Source organism: Colletotrichum fioriniae, assembly GCF_027942845.1.
Source record: "Colletotrichum fioriniae strain IMI 355084 chromosome Unknown scaffold_5, whole genome shotgun sequence".
Lineage (NCBI taxonomy): Eukaryota > Fungi > Ascomycota > Sordariomycetes > Glomerellales > Glomerellaceae > Colletotrichum > Colletotrichum fioriniae.
This window is the reverse complement of record NW_027076841.1, coordinates 2,972,369-2,987,039: the sequence shown is the minus strand read 5'-3', so window position 1 is coordinate 2,987,039 and position 14,671 is coordinate 2,972,369. Positions and strand designations below refer to the sequence as shown.

Below are 14,671 nucleotides of genomic sequence, written 5' to 3'. Positions count from 1 at the left end.
CCGGGACTAAAGGCAGTTGATGCTCGGCGCTGAGTTGTTGCAACTTGCAGCAAACATAGTGACTAACTCGTTTCCCGACTTCGGTGCAGAGCATATGTACCTCATAGCGGGAGCCGATACATGACAGGGTATTGAGCTAATTCGAAGGGGTGTCAAGCTATGGATGGGTACGAAGTACGTTCGTCCATCCGCGAGGAGCAGCACTTGCTTGCTTGCAGCATGAGGTTGTGAAAGCGAGCCGGACAGCAAAGTGCGGAAGGACCAGCAACATCCCATGTGGCTGCTGTCGCGACTGCATGGCCGGCCTGCAGATGCCGACAAAGCTATGGTGCTGCTAAGGTCCACCGCTGCAGTTCATCTCTGGCTTTCTTCTCCCTCTTGAGAATGATGAAATGGCGTGGTACTGTTACGACCATCATCGGCCAGGACGGCATAAGAGAGAGTAGGGAGGCATGAAGCTCAGAGCCAGGGTCGCAGTACTGAGCATTATCGACTCGACATAGCTAGCAGACCTTATCACAATATGCCTTAGCAGAAGACAACCAACGAGAAGAGGCGAGCATGGAACATAGCATACGCAAAGCTCGTAGCGACCTGCCACGGCCCAACAAGAGGAAAGATGAGTGAGCATCGCGCCAGGGTCCGGTCCAAAGTGGCCTGTCATTTTGATGGAGCCAAGAGAAGAGACTCGTGGAGACGTCGGTAGGCGGCCATATCGATTGGTTAGTTTTCTAGTGGGAGGCCATTCTATTCTTGGAAGCATACTTAGACCCTGGCTAGTCAAAGAGACGTCTAGGGTTTTGATTGGTTGATGGCGCTGTGAAAAGAACGCGGAGGTGATTGTCGGCGCTTAAAATGCCCTTCGATTTGCTCGACAGTCTGAAAGACTTCTGTTGCTCTCCTGGCCCTACTTCCTCTCCGCGGCCGCCGTCCGCCCGATGAAGCTGGACGAGTGATTCGGTTGTTGGCTGGCAGCCTTGAAGGGAAGCAGGCATTAGCGTTGAGCAAGCTTAAGTCCTAGTCAGGAGCCAGGCCTCGGGGGTCTTCCTCACCGACTTGTTGCTTGTTTGGACCTTTGGCTGTCTTTGGCGTTTATATCGGGTGGCTGGGCCCTGTCCTGTAATTCAACAGGGTTGAGGTGCCGAATAGCTTCCACGTGAATGAAGAAACCTCCTGTGGGTACGTGAAGCTGCGGGGTTGGATGCAAAGAACAGGCATAGAAGTTCTAAATATTGCTCAAGGCCCGTTTGCTGGGAACCATCGTGGCTTTGCTGAGTACCCCAGAACTGGGAATCGAGCTTATCGATGCCGTCGAGCACATCTTGGACTGCACGATCCTGAAAACTACATCGATCATCGAGTTTCTCATTATCGTGCAACGAGGCAACTTGGCAAGCATCGGCACTGCGGCAACCGTCCGGTCGAGCAGGTATCATCCGTTGAGTTCCCGTCCTTAGACCTCTTCACGGTGACATCGTGTGAATGCAATGGTCAGAACGCAATCACTCAATGGCATCGTAGACTGCAGATGACCCTGCCCCAGATAGCACGGAAATAGTAGGCCAAGAGCGGACGTTGGCCGCGCGGGAGCGACCATATCCGGCTTCCAGAAGATGGCCTGGAAGGCACTCAGATTTTGCATCGGCCTGTCGCCTGCAAGCCAGCCGTTTCACATGCCATGGTTGATGGAGAGTGGTGTTTGCATTTTCGTGAGCTGGACTTGCTTGCATCCGTAAGCGAGACCTTATCGAATCACAGCTTGCTTTTCCTGTTCGAGGTTCCAGATGATGAAAGAAGATGTATGTAGATGAGTCGCACTCAGAATGATAGAAAGACTTCGTGACAAATGGTTTGCCTGATGAGCCGACGTCTGCAGTTCCATGTACCGGCTCCCATATATCTCGTCTACCTACCTTAGTTCATCCAGGGATCTGGTACAACATGAGGAGGAAAGAAGAAAGCTGCAGTGAAGCGACGCAGTTTGCACTCTGCCCTGAAACTCTTGCCATCTGAGACAAGAAGAAATAAGGAGTTCAGTAATCCGGACCGAGCATGTGGGCTCGTCTTTTCGTGGATTCGTGGTACGCAACATTGATCTGGACGACTGATGAACATGTGCAACTTGCAAGACTGCTGAAAGAGCAGCTCCAATGCCATGACAAGCACAGGCCCCTCTCGGTCAACCAATTTGGTGACCTTGAATAGGCAGGTCGGGCACGAGAAGGTGGGGTTCAGCCGCAACTACGGGCAAACCAATCGGCCGACGATTTACCGCCCAGCCCACCTGGCAGCGGAGAGGCCGTCAGAATTCTAGAGCTTTCTTTCAAAAGAGGTCCCGCGCTCAGATTTAATCCCATCTTCCTTTTCTTTCCATGCGCAACACTTCCTTGGACATGACACTCCAACGCGCCAATCCGCACTGAGGTAAGGACTGACCCCCAATTCCACCCCTTCTTTATCTACCCCGCGCCTTTTTCCTTTCCATCTTCTCCCAATATGATGATACACCAGCTGGCACCAGTCATAGAGTGATTTGTACTCCCTTATTGATGAAAAACGCTGCGGTCTATTGACCAACCACTGATCCGGGACAAACCGATAATTTATTTGTTTACTTCTTCAACCTACGAAATCTCGCGACGCATTCATTCGTTCCTTTGCTAACCTTCGCAATTGGAATCTTTACAGACACCCATTTCCTACCTCGCAGCCTGAATCAGAAACCGAGTCACCGCCGACAAGATGGTCCTCCACAACCCTAACAACTGGCATTGGGTCAACAAGGATGCCTCGGCCTGGGCGAGACAGTACCTTGAGGAGAGCTTGGCGAAAGTCGAGACTGCCGATAGCGGTGTCACGGCAAAGATTAGCAAGGTTGTGAGCATGGATGGCGACGTCGACGTTAGCCAAAGGAAGGGCAAGGTCATCACCATTTACGATGTTAAGCTCGTTCTAGAATACACCGGTAGGTCCATCAATGCAAGCACATGTATTTCACATCCCGTAAAAAAATCTCGTTCAACCGACTTTCTCTGCCTGACATTGTACCATTTTTGTGAAGTCGTGTGTTCTGGAGCCTCGCTAACGTAGCGCAGGCACCACTGCCGACGAGGCTGAGGTCTCTGGCACCATCACCGTTCCTGAGGTTGCCCACGACACCGAGGAGGATGAGTTTGTGGTGGGTCTATCTCTTGTGAAATCTCTGCATCGTCAACAGGACGCCCCGTTTTACTGAGACTTTGCCTGCCTGATAGTTTGACATCGACATCTACTCCGACTCCAAGGAGAAGCAGCCTGTCAAGGACCTCGTCCGCTCCAAGCTCGTGCCCGAGCTCCGCAAGGAGTTCCTCAAGCTGCCCGGAGCCTTGATCGCCGAGCACGGCAAGGATATTCAGCATGCTCCCGGATCCAACCCATCCAGCGGCTTCTCGACCCCGAAGTACCAGGCACAGAACACGCCGGCCAAGTCCACCACCACTTCGACCAGCGTCAAGGGTAGCTCCGGCAAGGTCGTCAACACCATGACTCTGACCGACACCGCCGAGTTCCGCACCACGGCCGAGGAGGCCTACCAGACCTTTGTCGACCCCGCCCGCATCGCCGCCTTCACTCGCGCGCCGCCCAAGGTCTTCCAGGGCGCCATCAAGGGCGCAAAGTTTGAACTGTTTGACGGAAACGTCACGGGCGAGTACCTCGAGCTCAGCGCTCCCAAGAAGATTGTACAGAGCTGGCGCCTGAAGCAGTGGCCCGAGGGCCACTTCTCTAAGCTCAGCATCGAGTTTGACCAGAACGACGTCGACCACGTTACGCTGATGCGTGTCAACTGGGATGGCGTCCCTGTCGGTGAGGAGGAGGCCACGAAGCGTAACTGGCAAGAGTACTACGTCAACAGCATCAAGCGCACATTTGGGTATGTCTACACAAGTCACCATAACGATTGTTGAGGAGCTTCTGTTCTAACATAAGTTTTTTTTTTTTTTTTAGATTCGGCACTATTCTGTAAGCGTGTGCACGTTTGAAGATAAAAACTTTGGACAGTCGGTGGCCACGTCAAGCCAAAGTTCCTGCCTGAGAAGTGGAAAACTTCCTGCAGCGGCTGGCTGACATGCACAAACGGTACGGAGAGTTCTGCGGCATGCATCATTAGATCCTCAGATTGGCTTTACAAGCCCTGAGTAGCTGGGGCGTCTGAGATTGCCTTGGGTTCAGCAGCCCCAGGTACGAATTAGATGAGACACGTTGAAATGAAACAAAGACAAATGTTGAAAGAGCCTCTACGCATGCTACATGTTTTGATATGCTATGCCTCGTCCTATGCGTTGTGAATTCCATATGACACCGTGTCCTGGCTACCTAAATCACAGATGTCCAAGTTGGCAATATCGTCCATTTTTGGTTGTGGCATGTTACATTAATACTACACACTACGTATACACAACTTGTCTTAAGGAAGGACGAATGGATCAGGCTTTGGGCGAATGCCTCTGTCGTCCCAGGGCCTCCACAGACGGCTGGTCTCGTTTGACGTTGAAGCCGTAGTTCGACACAAAAATATCTGCCAAGTTGTCCCACAGCCCCAAATCGTAGAGGTTTTCGACATCCTTGAGGTTCCACACGCGCTCCCACTCACCATCGCCAGGCCCGTGGTCCGGAGGCGACATCCCGTCCTCGGTCCTCGTCAAGACCTGCTGCGTCTGCAGCGGCCAGCGCGTCCTCTCCGGCTCGAAGCGCTTGTCCTTGACGCGGTTCGCGGGCATGCTCCGCTTGAAGGCGCAGCCGTCGTCCATCTCGGCCTTCCAGTCGGACCACTTTAGCGACTCGTTGGTCGTGGTACCGCAGTAGATAAGCCAAAAGGTGTAGCCTAGCAGGCCCCAGACCAGCGGGGAGGTCATGGCCGCGAGGAGGGTGACGGCGCCCATGCCGACATTGTCCTGCAGGGCCCAGCTCCAGATGAGGAGGTACTCTTTGATCTCCATGCCCTTTGGCGGCCACAGCGCCCATTGGGGGTAGTTGGCGGCGATCTTGTTGGAGAGGAGTGAGAAACCGAGGAGCCCGCCGTACGAGGTCAGGACGGCCGTAGACAGGAGGAGCAGAACGAAGTAGTGTTGGTTCTTGTAGCCGACGCAGCCGTTGATGAAGATGCAGTGGTGATCGAGTTTTGCGACGCAGCGCTTGCAGATGCTGCAGTGCTTGGAACGGGGAGGCTTGATGAGGTTGCACGTGCTGCATTTCTGTCCGGGGTAGAAGATTGAGTAGTCGTAGGGGTAGAGAGACATGTAGTAGGCGTGATTCTCGGCTGTAATGTAGCCCGGGTCGGCCATGACGGATAGATACAGGAACCAATAAGGGAAGAAGATGACGATGCAGCCTATAATCTTGTGGAAGAGCGAAATCTGGGGCCACGCTCCCGGTAGATATAGGTATTCCGAAACAGAGAGAATGAGCAGGAAGAAGATCTGCGATGCGTTAGCTGCTTGAGAATTCCGTGGATCTGTAGCAAACTCGGACACCTACGACGACAGTGGGATGACGGTCATGCATCATGAAGTTGCCAAAGCGTATCATGGAAGTCGAGAACCTCCCTCCCGTGATGAGTTTGTCTACAGCGAGGAAGCCATTTGGGATATGGATCCACATTATCCTATGCATCGTTGCAATTGGCGTGTGTCTGCAGAAATGGTGAGTTCATGTTCTTAATAGTGAGATGGCTTTGTACTCCAGCCAGCGGACAAATATGATGACGAACCTCAGAGCCGGCAGTCGGCCAAAGAAGGCGACAAAGACGGTGAAGGACACAGCCAGCACGAAGAGTGCCGCATTCCGGAGGGCGCTCATTATACCAAAATCAAGTGTTATGACTTCTTCCAACACATGATCTTGAAGAAAACCGAAATCTGAGAATTCCGGCAGATATGGCGACGTTCCACTTAGTCCTAGTTTACAGTACTTCGGGCTGGATGTGCCGGCTGAGGCGGGTAAGGCAAACGGATGACAAGCCCACTACCTAGGTATCCGTTGCTGTGGCCGGTAGCGAGTGGAGAGGGCCTGAGCCTTGAGGTGTCAGCCTAAAGTACCTAGGCACACCGTCCTCATCAACAGACTGAGGATCTTGGCCAGCAGCAAGGAAGGAGTTTAATAATTCTAGGGTTTGAGAAATTCTTCACAGTTACGAGCTAAATGGAGAGAACGGTCGCAGAACAACGATAGTTTAGAGTGAGAGCGTTGACATGACACTGAAGCATGCCAAAAGTATCACTGTATCGAGTAAGAGAGGTCATAGCGCACATTTGAATAGACCGTTTGTCGATGCTATACTGCATATGCCCATGTACTGTTTAGAATACAAATCTTAACGCATAGAAGCAGTTCACACGTGAACACGCGGCATCCCTTCCACGAACACGCGTCTCGCTTGAGCACATGTGTGCCTTCTACTAATACGTTAGATACCTGCAGTGTTGGCAGTGCACTTGCGCGGGTAACAAAGACGAAGCTGCATCACAGTCCGTGTCAATTAGAGGCAGCAAGCCCACTCCAAAAAACAAAGGCACTTGGTCTATTCCTAACGCCTATTCCTAACGGACATAAAAAGGAAGGACATTTGAGTGTGCCCTGTACACGCCTTTCAGGCCGAGATATCAACTTCAGCAAGCGCGTCGTTTGCGTGGATCCTCACTCTTGACTGATTATTTTATCGTACCCTCCTGGGGCATCATTGCGATTCTCGACTTGACCAAACTTCTTCAAGGCAGGCTGTCTCCCTATGTGTAGTTGTCCGTCCTGAGTTTCACTCTCAGCGACATCAACAACTTTTTCCAAGGGCAAGCTTGAGAGGTCCACACGTGTCACAAAGTCAAGCTTGGAGTTTTCCCAGCTACACTTTTCATGTTCGGCTGGATATGTCGGCAGGTGGAATCACTTACGATGGAGTGCCCGGCGCCCGCGGCACTCTCTTCAAGGATCTGAAGTTCTTTGTGTCGTTGCGCGTGCCCGGCAGGGTGAAAATCCTGGAACTTATCAAGGTAGGTAATCACTTCTAACATGCCAGGCGTTCTGGGAGCTGACTGAGGTAGCAAAACGGCGGCACAATTGCCAAGTTGGAAACCCAGGCGGACCACTACATTACGTATGACACTGGGCTCAAACCAGCTGGATCGCTCGATTGGAAGTTTGTCAGAGATTCCGTCGACAACGGCGCGATACAAGAAACGGATAAATACGAGATGCACCAGACCCCCACAGCTTCGCGCCCCGTTGGTGGTTCTCGTCCTGCTGGCGGATCCCGTCCTACAGCCAAGTCGGCCAATTCTGCCCCTATTAAAGGAACCCGCACACCGTTCAACGCGACCGACGATGAGAGTCTCGCCAGGTGGGTGTTGTCTCATGCGGCGAATAAAAAGAGCGGCAATGAGATCTATCAGACATTCGAGGGAATAGTGAGTTCAGTTTTCGAGGTACACTCTTCTTACTATCACTAAAGGGACGTAGAACAATCGTCATACCTGGCATTCTTGGAGAGATCGATGGATCAAGAAGCTATCGAAATTGCCTCCGACTGAGCTTGAGAAGCTGGCAGCTAATGCTCCTGATATCGCATTGCCGCCACCACCGGCAGCCGCGACTTCTTCTAAGCGATCTGGAGCTACGCGACCAGCAGTAAAGAAGGCGCCTCCTCCAGCTACCCAAACTGTCTCGCAATTGCCTCCGGCGAAGGCAGCGGTGAAGACAGCGGTGAAACCGACCTCCGCCGCCCATCAGCCAGCCGTCAAAGCGCCATCGACTCCAGCGAAGAGAGCCAAATTCACAGAGGCAGAAGACGACTTGCTGATACGCGAGGCAGGCAGATTTGGCGGTACACCCGACACCAAATTCTTCAAGAGATTCTCAGAAAAGGTACGTCTGATTTCCACCGTAATGATGATGGCTCTAGGCTGAACCCGAGTAGCACTCCACTCATTCAGAGGGTGCGTGGAAACGGCACTGGACACAGATATTGGAGCCGCGACTTCGGGAGAGCTCTAAGGAAAGCCTCGAGGAGAGCGGACCCTCACCTAAAGAATCCTCTACAGTCAACAGAAAGACCCGACCGGACACAGCTCCTAGCGGTGGCGAGCCAAGTCGGCAGACGGAACGCCCACAGAACGAGAGGCCAAACGAATCTAACAGCCAGGCCGCGGAGACTTCTGCACCAAAGGTCGCTCTATCTGGTGCAAGCCCCGCGAGAAAGAAATACGAAGCGGAACAGCCACGAGTGCCAAAAGTCGAAGAAGCCCCAGCTGTCACGAGACAGGATTTCTACGACCAACTTTGGGGCTACAGGACGTACCACCATATCGACACCCAAACTAATCCCGAAATCAATGGTCAGCCCATCGACTTGTGGCAATTATGGCAAGCTGTTGGAGACCAGTACCAGAAAGGTGCAGTCGAAACCGACTGGGCAGCAGTTGCAGATAGTCTGGGCTTCCACGTTGAAAATGCTCAGTTGATACAACAATGCTTTGCAGACCACGTCGCCGGCTTCGCCGCCAGCGGCATATTGGACGAATCTGACGTAGAATCCGAGGACGATGGGGTTCCACAGCCCGAGGACGAAGACGCTGTACCGGATGTGCCTCTAGAATCTTTACAGATGCAGCAAGCGGTTACTCCCAGTGCTTCTAGAAAGAGGCAATCAATCGCTGTCGAGACGTCTGGCTTTCCGTCGACACCAAATAGCAGGAAAAAGCGACAGCGCCTAGGCCCAGACGACGAGATCCCATCGACTCCCGACGACAAGCTAGGTCTCGCAAGCTTTGGCAACCTTGGCCCCAGCCCCTCGCTTAGCGTCAAACAGTGGACGGCCAGTGAGGAGCAAGTTGAGGGGACTGCAGAGATGGACGTAGAGGAAGACGAGCCTGAACATGATTCAGCTAGCAAGCCCCGTCGTTTGGAGCCCGAAACGCAGGACTTTGGCTTCGATGATGCCTTCAACGCACCTGACAAATCGCAAGACAGTGTCGAGTTCGATATCTCGCCGTCACAACAGCTTTTGGGCGAGGAAGAGTCGGTGACCCCTTTGCCTTTGTCCTTCGGGAGAGATAAAGGAGAAGGGGTCGACCGGAACCAGTCACCCACTCCTGCACAAGTTCAAGAGTCGCCCGCCGAAGAGGGAGAAGGAGAGGAGGAGGTGGAGGAGGAAGAGGAAGAAAAAGAAGAAACAGGAGAAGTTCCGAACGATGCCACAGATCAAACCATGACCGACTCCCAAGAATCGACAGATAAGACCGTCGAGCTCCAGAACCTCATGGACCGGTTTGTCTCGTTTGGCTACCCGCGCGAAGATATCGTCTTGGCGCTGATGGCTACTTCGCTATGCACACCGTTAGCCACAAGTCTGGTGAAGTACCTGAAGGAGCACAAGGACCTTCCCAACAATTGGCAAGGAGTATGGACGATCAATGACGACAAACGATTGAGACGTGTCGATGCTGCCGGCTCAGAGGGTGGCCCGGATGAGGCCAAGATCCGGAAATATTGGGATTACCTGGAGTCGAAACATACCCGGCCCCGTATCGAGCAGAGAAGGAAGTTTCTTGCTTATCTAGATGAGACCAGCCAGAGCTCTCAATGAACTAAAGTAGCGGCCGGGGTCTATCTTTTCATCCGCCTACAAGTCTCAGGCATATTGATAGCGAGTAGTGTGCCATTGACACCAGACCTTTGCAATCAAAATCATTCATCATGACCACCTATACCCTGAGTCAAGATATCTCTGCCGTCTTTCTATATTAAGTGTCCTGTGAACCATACACTGTCGTCTTGAGATCGTCGCTTATTCCTTCACAATCGAGTACCCATAATGCCACCCTTCCTTCCTCATGTCCTCCCTCACCTTGTACGCGTCCTCAGCAACATCCAACAGCCCCAAATCGACCTCGACAATCTCCATCGCCTCCTCGGCGCCCAGCTTGCCGAGTGCGCCGACAAGAGGCATCGCAACCTGACTGACGCCGCAATACCGGACCCTCGCCCCGCCCTCCTCCCGAACCTCCACCCCGCCTCCGCCAGCGGGCCCGCCCGCGTTGACGAGGACCACGGCCGCCGTGTTCTCAAACGCCCTCGTCACCATAACGTTCTCCAGAAACACCCGCTCCGAGTCCCGGTTCACCACCTCGGTCGCGCCGTTCCCCGCCCCGTTGTCGCGCTTATACTCGTCGGCGAGCCAGAAGGCGGGACAGACAATTATCCTCGCCCCGTCGCGGATGAGCTCCCTAAACGCCTCGGGGAACGCCAGGTCCCAGCACACCAGCATGCCCGCCCTCCCCAGCGGCGTATCAAAGGCGCCGTGCGGTTCGGGACCCTTGGTCAGGTGCGGCCTCTCGTTGTGCCACAGGTTCTTCTTCTGATACCGCCCCAGAACGGCGCCGTCGGGCCCGATAAAGTACGCAACGTTCAAAAGGTCCAGGTCGTCTGCCCCCTCCTCACCGTCCGGCTCCACAATGGTCCCCGGCACGATGGACACGCCTAGCTCCTTGGCCAGGGCCTGATACCGCTCAAGGTACGTCCAGGACTGCGCGCAGGCGGATACGAACTGAGGGTGATCGGGGACCCATGATGTAAGATGGTACTCGGGCAGTACGGCGAGCGAACAGCCCTTAGAAACGGCGGTGCGGATGTAAGCCTCTGCCTTGGTGAAGTTCTCCTCTGGCGCGACGACCTGTGATGCTCATCAGAACTCTGTTTTTTTTTTACCCCGGCTCATAGGCAAAAAGTCCTCCCGCCGCAGCCGCAGGGAACCTCGTGAACTATGGCGCATGAAAAGGAAGCGCGGGAGCTAGACTGGGCTAAGCATTCTTGATGAGGGGTAGTCCTAGACTTACTGACCTTAGGGTGCATTTGAATGAGCGCGATCTTGACCTTGTCCGCCATCGCCGCTGTCTTCGTCTCGTCTTGAGTTAATCCCGCAGCTTCAAGACGGTCGGGTGTTTGGAGACAACGGCAAAGTTTGGCTAGCGGTCGGGGTCAGGCTATGAGGAAAAACAGTAATACGCCTTCATGCACTTCCCCGCAGTCAGTCTGCCTTGCACTGGGATATAGGCACACAAGATAGCAAAAGGGGAGATGAATGGATGAGAATGATTAAACTCCGGTTAAAAGTGCATAGTACCCGAATAGGCGATTTGCTAAGTTCATATGCGAGAAATGATGTCAGAGGCAACCGTTTGCCCAGTACTAATTTCCACCGATTGCAAAGACCATAATCTAGTAACCCATCCCAAAATATCAACGAAAAGCAAGAAGACAGGTGAAGGATGAAATCACAAACGCCAGAAACAATTTCGCCTTGCCCAGATGTCATAAACTTTGTAAGTGTTTCGATGTGGAGATTCATGTCGATTGTCGCTCTCGATTAGTATCTCTCAAGTCGTCTTCGATCCTCGGATATTGCGCATATCTAGCGGCAGATCTCTGGAGAGATGATTTGGGGTCGCCGTGGAGATGAAGGTCTTGTTCATGGCGCCAACTATTGGAGATATACGCCGATCGGTCTCGAGGATACCCGGCGAAAGATATTTGGCATAAGCTACCACGAAGCCAGCAAGTTCGCCTGTAGAGCACATAAAAGTCAGTATCCTTTTCTTGCAAAGTAATGTTTCATAGCCATACCGAGCGCAATTAGTCCGAGGTTTCTCACTGCTGATGGTGGAAGACCGTAAGATCCCATGAGCAAAGACGCGGCTGGGCACGCCACATATGGCACCCAACTTGTCCAACCCGGTCGATGGAAAGAACCGCGAACTTCTGACGTCGACGTTGCCATATTGTCAAGTGTATCCAGCAGGTCTTCTGAAACCTGGTTCACGTGTGAAAGCATCTCAGAGTGTGATGCGTATTTCGAGGAAATGTCGTCGGTAATGTCTAGGAGTTTCTCCAATCCCTAAAGATAGTCAGCTGCACGTTGGGTTCTTCCAGAAGACCGTCTTCACTAACCTTCTCAAGACTGTCTTGCCGATCAGCTAGTTCAATCGCTCGAATATGTGAAAGTTCCTATCTGATGTCAGCCCAGAAAGCAAACGGTTAGTCCTGGCTTGCTTACCAACTGGCCATGAAGGGATGTAGACGATGCTACAGCTGTTGCGAGCGCAGCCATGACAACCGCGACCTCATTGCCAGTTCGTTCTTTGAAGTTTGTCAGTGCCAGCTCATGTGATGCTGCAACCTCGGCGTTGCTGCTAAGGACCGTTTTGAGCAGCACAGTCAGCAGCTGTTGCAGGTTCTGGGCATCCTCGAGGCCGCCTCGCATCGCAGACTTTGATGCCTTTCCAGTCAGTCAAGTCGCACTGTACAGGAATGGATCTAGTAAACCTACCTGCGCCATCTGCATCACGTCTTGAGAAACAAATCTGTCCAGGTCTTGTAAGCTGTTTCGCAACTGGTCGATGTCTGGGTTCATTTGGCGGAGCTGCTCCGTAGTCTCGGCTGCTCTCAAGTTGATCGCATGTAGGTGGGATTCAAGCTCTTGTTCAACACCCTCGGAGAGTTTGGAGAGGACTTCGGTGAGACGTTGATACAGACGAATGCTCTGGGCTGCAGCAAGGTTAGAAGATTTTTTATGTAAGGATGATGAATGGTTACCTTTGTCATTGTCTGCGCGAGCAGCTTCGCAGAATCTGAGAGCTTTGTGACGGTAGCTCACCCAGGTATTCCACGCAGAGTCGGACTTGGCTAATCCCGAGAGACACGAATCTATCTGCCGGGGTGAGACGTGAAGGTGAGCAACTTTCGAGGTCGGTAGATGAGCTAGAGAACGTTCTCTGAACAGTGCACATCCAGACGGGATGACAAAACTGCCTCTCTCCAGATCACAGATAGCAAGACTGGCGGCATAGGAGTCCACAAAGTCACGGATTCGTCTGCCGCTATCGGTGAGAACTGTAGCGTCGTCTTTGCCCTCCAGCAGCTGGCAATTGTTGACCAGGAGCCGAGCAGCGATTCGATGGCAGAGAGGTTCTGATTCGAGTTCTTGGAGCTCCTTCATGGCGACGGCGTAGACATTTGGCAAGCGTGATGCGTCGTGAACCACAACCGAGGGGTTGATCAAATGCTCTTCCACGGACCTGGAGTGGTCTGCTCTCATTTCAACACCTCCCCAAGAGAAGGCTTCGACACCGTCGGTCCATACCCGAATCGACAACAATCCCAAAAGGATTTTCGGCACGCTGCACCACATTCTGTCACCTGCGCCGCCTTGGCGTTGTTTGTCCCAGGTTGAAGTGAGTGCAAGGAAGTAGAGGACTTCGAGACGGAGACCGACAGAGTGATGTTGCAGCCAGTGAGATATGACGAAGTGACGCCGGTTATGATGCAAGGATATGTGAGAAGGAGAGGAGTGGGTGTGGAAGAAGGTTGTGAGTCTCGGCCGTAACTTGTTGGAAGAGATAATGAAACGAAACGAGGCAACTTCCAGATTTAGGAAGGGACTTGGCATAGAATAGTAGGTAGAAAGAGGAAGGGACTGGTCGCGGGACCTAGGTTTGGTCATCGGGAAAGTGCCCTCTTCAGCATGAGGCTTTTGGTTTGAAAGCGGAAAGAGCTAACCACCAGCTCGTGCCTTCCCATTGACCGTGTCCTTCTTGACGAGGCAAGACCATGGTGCCTTCCATTTCACCACTATCCGTTCCTGCAGTAAGTTACCTCCCTTGCTACCTTTGGTATTATCCATAAGTGAATACCTTATTCTTAAAAGACTGATCTCGGTACAAAAAGGCGTTTCGAACTCAAGTCATACCTTAGTGAGGATGGGTAGGAAGGGACGACACCAGGGGTTCAAGGGATGAAGTGTTTGAGCTACATCCGACCCATTAACGACCTCGGAGTGAACCTGAATTCATGCAACGGAAGTCTTCCGAATACAACAATGCGCATCCTTAAGAACACGACCGAAATCCTTATCGAACGAGATGACTAGGTGAATGAGTCTGTATGAGCGAGTGGCCACCCAGGCTCACTGGTGTTATATGACTACGCAGTGGGCGACATCGAATAACTTCTAAGCAGATATCCTGGAGCAATAACACAAATACAAGCTAGCACATGAATGAGAAGAGGCGATTCCTTCGTCGCATGGAAGAATAGACGAACATTGTTGCAATCTCCAGCTCTCTTCGACTTATGTAGCTGTGAGGTTGGGGGTTGGGCGGTCAAGTCAGCGTTTGACGACCCCAAATGACCACTGGACTTTGGGCTACTATCGAACTCGCGGCCCATGAGTGAATTATTTGATCTGGAGTTTCATTTACCAAAGATGAAATAACTAAAGATTGGCATACAACAGAAGGTATGGCCAGCAGTAAAATTAGTGTCTCCTTATTGGCTGTTCGAGAGAAAAGGCTTGACCAGTTTTCTGCCCAAGGAGCTCGCTTCATAAATAGCCCTATCATGCCTTGAGTCGAAACGTACAGGTCTTTATCAGACATCGTCACCAATCCAGTCTGTGCGATGAAATCATCATCCCTCGCCCGAGGCGTGTATTCTCCAAAGCCTCGTTCCCGACTTGCGTCAGGAAAGGCATGAAAAATCAGTGTAGCTTTGTAAACTATTACATGCAGCTTATGAGTAAGTCGGAAGCATGTTGCGGTTTTCTCTGAAGTGTTTCGGCCCATTGGCATCGCATTGCCCGTTGTTGTCG

The 14,671-nt window shown here is 52.4% G+C and overlaps 4 protein-coding genes across 4 annotated transcripts; 2 read left to right on the top strand and 2 right to left on the bottom strand.

Moving 5' to 3' along the window:
- Nucleotides 1–2,742: 2,742 nt before the first annotated feature.
- Nucleotides 2,743–4,003, top strand: AHA1 (Co-chaperone; the record flags this gene model as incomplete). The annotated part of the gene is made up of 4 exons (XM_053197504.2): nt 2,743–2,965; nt 3,096–3,178; nt 3,255–3,910; nt 3,985–4,003. 4 exons carry the CDS (start codon nt 2,743–2,745, stop codon nt 4,001–4,003), a joined length of 981 nt encoding a protein of 326 aa, XP_053045044.2.
- A 460-nt stretch (nt 4,004–4,463) lies between these two features.
- Nucleotides 4,464–5,835, bottom strand: SWF1 (palmitoyltransferase swf1; the record flags this gene model as incomplete). The annotated part of the gene is made up of 3 exons (XM_053197505.2): nt 4,464–5,456; nt 5,515–5,668; nt 5,747–5,835. 3 exons carry the CDS (start codon nt 5,833–5,835, stop codon nt 4,464–4,466), a joined length of 1,236 nt encoding a protein of 411 aa, XP_053045045.2.
- A 1,064-nt stretch (nt 5,836–6,899) lies between these two features.
- N0V96_005440 (uncharacterized protein) lies at nt 6,900–9,613 on the top strand (the record flags this gene model as incomplete). Its single annotated transcript, XM_065757402.1, has 4 exons — nt 6,900–7,022; nt 7,074–7,436; nt 7,489–7,893; nt 7,946–9,613. 4 exons carry the CDS (start codon nt 6,900–6,902, stop codon nt 9,611–9,613), a joined length of 2,559 nt encoding a protein of 852 aa, XP_065614171.1.
- Nucleotides 9,614–9,814: 201 nt separating this feature from the next.
- N0V96_005439 (uncharacterized protein) lies at nt 9,815–12,361 on the bottom strand (the record flags this gene model as incomplete). The annotated part of the gene is made up of 6 exons (XM_065757401.1): nt 9,815–10,699; nt 10,867–10,931; nt 11,650–11,920; nt 11,974–12,030; nt 12,080–12,301; nt 12,353–12,361. The coding sequence occupies 6 exons, from the start codon at nt 12,359–12,361 to the stop codon at nt 9,815–9,817; spliced, it is 1,509 nt and encodes a 502-aa protein (XP_065614170.1).
- Nucleotides 12,362–14,671: the final 2,310 nt, after the last annotated feature.